The sequence below is a fragment of the Miniopterus natalensis genome, chromosome 14 (genome assembly GCF_054644295.1).
Source record: "Miniopterus natalensis isolate mMinNat1 chromosome 14, mMinNat1.hap1, whole genome shotgun sequence".
NCBI classification, from domain to species: Eukaryota; Metazoa; Chordata; class Mammalia; order Chiroptera; family Miniopteridae; genus Miniopterus; species Miniopterus natalensis.
The window spans coordinates 33,096,699-33,105,026 of NC_142094.1; the positions used below are offsets into that span (position 1 = coordinate 33,096,699).

At 45.5% G+C, this 8,328-nt stretch overlaps 1 protein-coding gene across 1 annotated transcript; it reads right to left on the minus strand.

The window, feature by feature from the left end:
* Positions 1–5,000: 5,000 nt before the first annotated feature.
* Positions 5,001–8,019, minus strand: DKK1 (dickkopf Wnt signaling pathway inhibitor 1). The gene is made up of 4 exons (XM_087824145.1): positions 7,498–8,019; positions 7,094–7,256; positions 5,770–5,913; positions 5,001–5,645 (listed from the first exon to the last, which is right to left on the minus strand). The coding sequence occupies exons 1-4, from the start codon at positions 7,738–7,740 to the stop codon at positions 5,392–5,394; spliced, it is 804 nt and encodes a 267-aa protein (XP_087680271.1). The 5' UTR covers positions 7,741–8,019; the 3' UTR covers positions 5,001–5,391.
* Between the last annotated feature and the right edge of the window lie 309 nt (positions 8,020–8,328).

An 8,328-nucleotide genomic window follows, 5' to 3' on the forward strand; every position in this document is an offset into this window, starting at 1 on the left:
CCCGCTGGCAGTGTATCAGAGGGCTTGATTTTCAGCACCTGTGCCAAAACTAAGTCCTAGCATCTGCTTTTAATTTGAACTTCAGAACATCAGAGATAGGTGAAATGTTTCAATAACAGGAACTCTTTCTAAAACTAACTTTTGCTCATCAGGATGAAGTTAGTGTGAAAGGTTGTGAAATGTAATATGGTGTTATCATGCTCAGACATGCTTCGTGTCTTCTGCCAATTATACTTTTTGAATAGAATCTGTTTAATAGTTTATAACCACAGGAGGCCAGTTATCACTGGCCTTCAGTGCAGTTTTACATTTGCTAATATTTAGAGACGATGCCGTATTTTCATTTACAACTTTGTGGCACACACAAAATCACCATGATTTGTGAGAGCTGTGCATTAATTACATCAGTCAGAAAATAAAATTTTCTCAAATATAATTTATTTAACTCCAACTCCACCTGATATGACAACTCTTGCTGGAAAGAAAATAATATCCTTTTATAACCTTTTTTGGCAAAAAAAGAAAAAAGGTTTGTGAAAACAGTCTAGTAACCTTTTGAGACAAAATATGTCTCAATCATATTGTCAACTCTATCACCACCTAATATGGTAACTGTTGCTGAAAATGAAGAGCTTTTATCTGGATAACAAATTAAATTGTTACCCTGCTAGGATAAAAAAGTCTTCCCAGGTATCCCATACTCTCGCCCCAGTGAATTAGTCCCTGTTTTTAAAGCACAGTATGTATTATGATTTTTATAGCTTTGTAATCTGGCTTATCTCTAATACCCTTTCCTCTACCCCAATACCCTTTCATTTCTTTTTTACCTGTCAACTCCTCCTCCTTCAAAACTAACCTGTGGTAGACATACTATGTGGCAACTGTTTCTCCACGCTCCTGCCTGTAGAACTACCAAAGTTCCTATTAAAGGTGTACTGGATATAATCAGCCATGTCTATATTTTCTCACCCAGTTAACCAACCGAGTCAATTTGACTAGAGGTGAGCCCCAGATCAAAGCTGAGCCAATCAGAACCTTTGCCCAAAAATTTGAAATCGAGTCTCTGAGAGGCTAAGCAGTTTGCTGAGCAAAGCTGAGTCTGCAGGTCATTTATAGTGGGGGTAAAATTTATGCCGCCCAGACAAGCCATAGACATGTGCAAATTTCAGTAGAACAGAAGTCATTAGCAAGCTAATGAAATAGTCTGCAGAATGGTTTGCACACTGATTTTCAGCACTGACAGCGTTGTAGCCCACGTATCCTGTTTCCTCTCTCTAGTTCAAATGGTTTATCTTCCTTGAATTCAATGGCCTCAAGAAGAAAATGGTTTAAACACCACAGCTTCCCTGAAGCTTTTTGAAAGCACCTACAGGCTGATTTAATTACTTTTTAAACTGTTGTTATATATATAACATACATAAGTATAACAGTATTATAAAATGAGATACTCACACCTACATTCTAAAGTTAGTATTCTCTTTATAGAATTCCCTTTATATTATCAGCGAGGCTATAGCCTTTGCCTAGCACCAGTCAGTCAGAAACTGAGGGAGCGACGATTCCACCCCAAGTCCATTTGATTCCAGAAACTGTGTCTCTAACCACGATGTAAACCACCCCCCAGCACTCAAAGCTGCTTACCATGCCTTGCTAAATGATGAGCTTCTTGATGTGAAAGTAGCTAACATAACTTTAAATGGGTGCATCATTTCAAATGCCAGCAGAGCCTACTGAGCATGACAGGCTCAAGCAGTGTTTATTGAATTAAGGTGTTCTAGCATTACCCACATTGTAGTCTCAGATTATTGACATGATTGACTATTTCTAAGCAGTTGCCAGTAGGACAAACCTGTAAAGGCCCACATATATATACACATTTGTACAAACATCAGATTCCTAAATTATGTAGATTATTTATTTTCTGCTTTTTTGTGTATGTGTATGGAGATAAATAATGTATCATACTTTGGTACTGTACTCAGAGTAGTATTTTAGAAGGTTTGAGAATTGTAATCCAAAACTCAGTGGAATATATAAGTCTAATGGTAGCATCACCTATTTTTCTTTTAAGACTATAAAAGAAAGTTGGTAGCATGACAAAATTAGACAATTTATACAGTTTAGAAAAGAAGGAAAGTTGAATGATTTTACCTGAAATTTCTGTAAGTGGCAGTGCATGCTAATTTTTTTTTTTTTTCTGAACACCTCGCTTTTCCCAAGGAGTTTAGTACCAGAAGCGGGACTTGGCAAGGACATGGCCAGGTGCAAAGTTGCCTGTGTGGTAGAGGGGTGGGTGGCCCCCAGGGGTGGGCAGCCCTCGCCCCACCACCTCGTACTTCGAGGCTGCCCGAGGCCTTCACAGCGTTCTCCCCACGTGCTAATTTGACTATGCAGTTAGCAATACTAAAGCTGATAAAATTTATAACAGTATAATTGTTACTAATTCCCGTAACTGAATTGGTACAACTTGATTTACCATCAGAAAAATTCATAAAGTGTTTCGTTCTGCTGAAATAGGAATAATCATACTGAGGCTTCATATCTGTGTTGTTGTTTTTTAAACAATGTATCTCCATCCTCATTATTAGCAATAGGTTTCAGGTTAAACAGAATTTGAACTATTTAAGTCTTCTAGCAGAACACGAAAAAGGGATGGGGGAATGACTTGTTTGTGATTTCATTTAATAATTTTAAAATCAAAGGAATTAGAGAAAGTCTACGTTTAGCTGAATGCCAGAGATTACTGCTTACTGTGAAACTGTTAGGATAAGCCTGTATTTCCCTCTTCCTCTGACACAACTTAGCAAGCGTTTAATCTTCCCTGGAACAGTGATAAGCAGGCATCTTGACATTTTGCCCATGCCGCTCCTTATGAGTAGCTACAAAAAGCATGCTTTCTGATTTTGAATTTTGCTTCAGAAATCAGCCATCATCTTATCCTATTAGTATACTGGCACAAGAACAACAACATAAAAATTCTGTAGTCACGGCACAATATTTGTTATAGCAAACGCACTGGGAACAATTGAAATGTCTCTCAGTTATCCCTTTAAATAAATTACAGGATAGCTGTTCCAACATATTGTACTCTTAAGGCAACCGGTAAAAGGAGTAAGAACCTCTCTATGTATTACATAGAATGCGACCTGCAAGACACACACAGCCAAAAACAAACAAAAAAACCAAGATACAGGGCAGCGTGCAGAATGCTCCCATTTGATCAAATACCTTTTGACTACATTCCCAAGTGCATATGTTTTCCATTTCAAATAAGTTGTTTTAGAGTAAAATCATATACACATTTTAAGCAGCCACTATCTAAGATGTTGGGGAGTCCTTAAAGGATCCCCAATTTGTATTGTGTCTGACTTGCATCTTCCAGCCTCCATCACTACCTAAACTAACAAAGTATCTACAGTTTTCCTGATCTTCATTTTTCACCTTTATAATGTGCAGAATTTGTTTTTATCTCTTCCCAACATCTCAGTCTGATAGGAAGAAGAGGTGTCCCTCCTTGATCGGTTTCTCCCTCTGCCGCCCCCATCACAGGATGGGAAGAAAAGGGCCAGAGCCGTGATGGATGCACCGCGAGGTGCAGAGGCCGAGCGTCTCTGGCCACAGTGGGTTCCTGCAGAAAGGAAGGGATTCCATAACCAAGCCCTTTAAAGCTTCCCTCCTTTCCCCTCTTAAACAGAGGCCCTTCTTTCTTCTTTTTGAAGAAAGGGTTTCCTGTTTCCTCTCCTCTATTGTGTTTTATTGGAGATGGCAGGCCTTAGAATCGGCCTTCCTGGCACTTCAGAGGACAAGCACATGTAGAGAAAGAAAGTTTCTCCAGGGTGAGGAAGCTGAAACTTCCAGACAAAAGGAATGTAACAGCAGACATCCTGCCAGGCCCCTTCTCAGTGAAGAGCCAGCCACCCCGCGTGGCCCTTTGGCTGCGCCCCGAGAAACTGACCCACTTCCGGGAGAGCTAAACCAGCAAACACTCAAGGGCGTCTGCGTTATTTAAGGAAGCTTGTTGATCAGTCACTGTCCTCTGGAGTGCCTTACACCCAGCACTTTGTGGTTTTGAGGTAGGCTTTAGTGTATTACAGAATAAGTGTAAATCGAGACACTTGCTTTTCCCTGCCCCAGTATTAGATTTGCCAGTATCAGAGTTGGCAGGTAAAAATGCAGAGCCAGTCTGATTTCATCTCTGTGGGCTTTCTTTTAAACGATATGCCTGTATCCTTATTATAATCAACAGGATTCAGGTTAAGCAAGAATGGAAATACTGAACTCACCTAGCAAGAGATGAAAAGAAGATAATGAAGGAGGGCTTGTGGGTTTTATTGAATAATTATTTTATAATCAAAGTAATTAGAACAAGTCTTCCTGGCATGGAATAGTATTTCAGATACTTCAGATTAACTGACTTGGTACAAAATCTGCATGTACTTAACTGTATTTCTACACATACACAGCCTCTTCCTGCTAACTATCAAGTCCTTTGCTCTGGAATGACTTTTGTTGGAAATTTCCTTTGCTACCTATTAGTTATTAACCATTTGGGTAGATATTATTAACTTATTGGAAACTATTTTTGAAAGTAGTAATGCAAGATTCAATCTCATCCACCATGATCATTTGAGCTTGTCAATGAAGAATGCATTTTTCTTTAAAATTACTCAAAAATTGGTCAATTTTGTCTTACATTTGGAAATATCTTTCTCTGATTATCTCTAAATATGTCACATTTCTGTCCCTGTAGAACACCCCCCCTAAGATCACAATGTCAAAATTTATCTATACTTGTAGCATTTCATGGTATTAAATGTAAAATTTTATTTCAAGGACGACTGCAGCCTAGAGAGAGATATATACGTAATCTAAGCACTGAGATAGTACATTTCAGAAAATAAGCTAGTATTTTCATGATAAATTTTAGATATCTATCATTTGTCATTCCAAAAGTTCCTTGCATTCTATATTCTAGAATTAAAAGGGGAAAGGGTTAGGCATTTAGAAAGTATAAGCTAAAATTATTTATTACAATCTAATATAGAATATTTATCAGAGTCAAGATAACAATCAGTGTGTACAAAAATTTACATAACAAGATGAACAATAGACAATGCAGCACCTTTAGAAAAAAATAATTAAAAGTTTTGTTGCATTTACAGGTTAAGTGCCACACTGAGAATTTACAACACAGTAATTTACTGCAACCATTGACAGGGGAGTTCCATAAAGAAACAAAGCTCTTACACTCCGATTTTCAGAAGGTATTATTGGAATGCTTAACTGTAACCACAGACTTTGTACATCCTTAAGGATTGAGCTGGCAAAAGTCACAAAAGGTTCTCATAGCATATATTATATAAAGGAGTCCACTGTGTTTGGACAGCTGGCTTAGTGTCTCTGACAGGTGTGAAGCCTAGAAGAATTACTGGCTTGATGGTGATCTTTCTGTATCCGGCAAGACAGACCTTCCCCGCAGTAACAACGCTGGAATATCTCCAGCCCATGGGAGCCTTTTCTCCTGTGCTTGGTGCACACTTGACCTTCTTTGAGGACAGGTTTACAGATCTTGGACCAGAAGTGTCTAGCACAGCACAACCCTGTAGCACAATCTGATGACCGGAGACAGACAGAACCTTCTTGTCCTAGGAAAGAAGAGACAATGAGAAAAGTACACCGTCACCGCTAAAGCGGCATTACTTAAGATAATCCAAAAGACACTTATGATGTGCTAACGATCAGAATGAGTCTTCAGGTCCCTAGACCTACCTTTGGTATGATACATTTTTGAAGACAGTGTCGTTCTTCTCGAGTACCCATCCAGGGTGCTGTGATCATTACCGAAGCTTTCAATAACGGTTTCCTCGATTTCCCCTCGGTGGAAATGATTGTGATCAGAAGGCATGCATATTCCTGAGGAAGCAGGAGGTGGTGGTTAACTCCCGAGCTGTAGTGTGTTACTGCTTACAGCTGTGACAGGGGCAGTCTGTTATGCCTGCACCAACTTGAGAGACCTCATCGCAGGGACATGATTTTAAACACAAGCCTAACTTCCTCCCTAGTGTTAGTGCGAAACTCCCCAGATGGGCAGAAGCAACAATGTGTACATTGTGCAGTCATATGCCACATCTCCAATATAGCCGCTTACAATACTTTCCTACCAACTGGGGAAGCGACAGTGAGATTTCTGGCCACTTTAATATCACCCATGGGGTGAGGAAAAGAAAATCCGTAACTTAAAACATAGTTTTTAAAAATAACTTCTCTGCCTTTGGTGCTATATGAGTACTTCCAGACTAAGTTAAGCAAATGGAAGACTAAGTTAAGCTCCCTGGAAGAATGCAATCTCACCCACCAGTTACTTTACTGTGTAATTTCTATATTACAGAGATCTAGTTAGTTCATCCTGGAGTATTACTGGGTCCTAAGGAGGCTCGCCACACTTCAGTTTATTTCTGGAGTCGTCTTTGGCTGTCTGAGCCTACCTCTTTGAGACATTAAATTTTAGGGGATCTGTGGTTGTGGGGAGGAATACTTATTTTAAGGTAGCAGGAGGTGGGGGCAGAGGGGAGGGGGGAGAAGCCAGGATGGAGGAGAGCAAGGTCTCCCTTAAGGATGGCCAGCCCAGAAAAAGCGCTGTCTGCTGGCTGCCAACAGCTTCAACAGGGATCACGAGGGAGAGGCCGGACTGGCAGAGCCCTGAGAAGGCACTGTAAGAAAAGTGAACAGGGCAGGTAAACAGCAAGGGCGCTCGCCTTGGTCTCTGTGCGCCATCCAACCTCCCTCCCCATCTTCTTTCTCAATTGACACCCAGGCTGACCCAGACCAGTTTTTAAGGAGGGGTCCACTCCGAGGTAAGCCGTCGTTTTACGTCATTGAGGGGCACAGAGGAAAAGAAAAGATACTCGCAGCCCTCTGTACTTTTCTCTCCGAGGTAAACCTAGTGAGGGAGCCGGTTCAGGGCAGCCTGGCGCTGCGCACCCCTCTGGAGGCGGCGCCGCAGCGGCCTCGGGGTGAGGTCTTCTCGCACCTGCAGGCGAGCAAAGGGGGGGGGGGGGGGGGGCGCTGCAGTCCGGGGAGCGAAGGAACTCACCGTTCTTGCAGAAGTTGCCGGGGCAGCACATGGCGTGGCGCATGCAGCGCTTCCTGCGCTTCCTGCAGGCCAGGCAGCCCTGCGCGCCCGCGCCCCCCGCGCGGCTGGGCCGCGCGCAGTACTCGTCGGCGCCGCACTCCTCGTCCTCCGCGCACGGGTAGGGCTGCGGAAGGGGCAGGAGGGCATGACGCACCTGGGCCCCCAGGGCCCGCCTCCCTGACCCCCGGCGCTCCTCGCCGACCGCTTCTGCCCACCTGTGCAAAAGGCATTGCCGCCCACTGCTCCCAAACGCGGCGCCCGAACGCTCCGGCCCCGCGCGCGGCACGCTCTGCGCCCTTCTTCCCAGACGGCCCCTCGCCAGGGGCGCGGCGTCGCCGTCGCCGGGTCCCCGAGGCCCTCCTTACCTGGTAGTGGTCAATGGTCTGGTACTTGTTCGCGCCGTCGTACAGCACTCCCGGGGCCACGCTGACCGCGGAGCCTGGGTGCCCGGAGGCGCCGCCCAGCGGCGGGGGCAGGTTCTTGATGGCGTTGGAATTGAGAACCGAGTTCAAGGTGGCGCTCGCTGCCCGCGGAGGGTGGCCGCAAAGAGCCGCTGCCACCAGGGCGACCAAGACCCGAGCCGCCCCCACCGCGCCCAGGACCTTCATCTCAGAGCTCGAGGGAGACGGGGAGACCGAGAGGGAGAGAGGAAGGAGGCTGTGGCTCTGCGAGCCCGGTCCCCAGCAGGCCGTGCCTGGGGCGCGCGGCGGCCAGTCAGGGCTCCGGGAGCCTCCAGCGGTCCCGGTCCGGGCTGCGGGGCGCACGGAGCTCTGCGCCGCCACCGCCACCTCGCCGCCTTTATACGGCGGCGGCGAGCGCTCGGCCCCTCCGGGGGAGACAACAAAGCCGGGATGGGATTTCAAAGCTTTGGGAGGGGCCGCGAGGGGGTGTGTTTGTGTACACGGAGGGGGCCTTTGACACTCCTCACCCCGCCCCTCCCTGGCGCAGTGGTTCCCCTGGACCCGCGACCTTCGGGGTGATCGTCACCCGCGCGCAGGGAGCGGCGGTTCTGATACGTGCGGGAGGGAGGCGGGGCTGCGGGCTGCGGCGCCCTCGCCTTGCGGGGAAGTTGGGTGCCGGGACCTGAAATCCTTCCCGAGTGGGGACCGCGGCGCTCTCTGCCGAAAGCACTTTCCCCCTCTCCCCCGCTCAGGTCCGTGCGCGCATAAATATTATTCAGTATGAAACCCCACCTG

Bases quoted from the DNA above. Each gene is read 5' to 3' on its own strand.
- DKK1 (XM_087824145.1), bottom strand. From the start codon at position 7,740: ATGAAGGTCCTGGGCGCGGTGGGGGCGGCTCGGGTCTTGGTCGCCCTG. The intron at 7,257-7,497 runs GTAAGGAGGGCC...CCCCTTCCGCAG, and splicing joins AGACCATTGACCACTACCAG to CCCTACCCGTGCGCGGAGGA. The intron at 5,914-7,093 runs GTGAGTTCCTTC...CTGCTTCCTCAG, and splicing joins CGGCAACTTCTGCAAGAACG to GAATATGCATGCCTTCTGAT.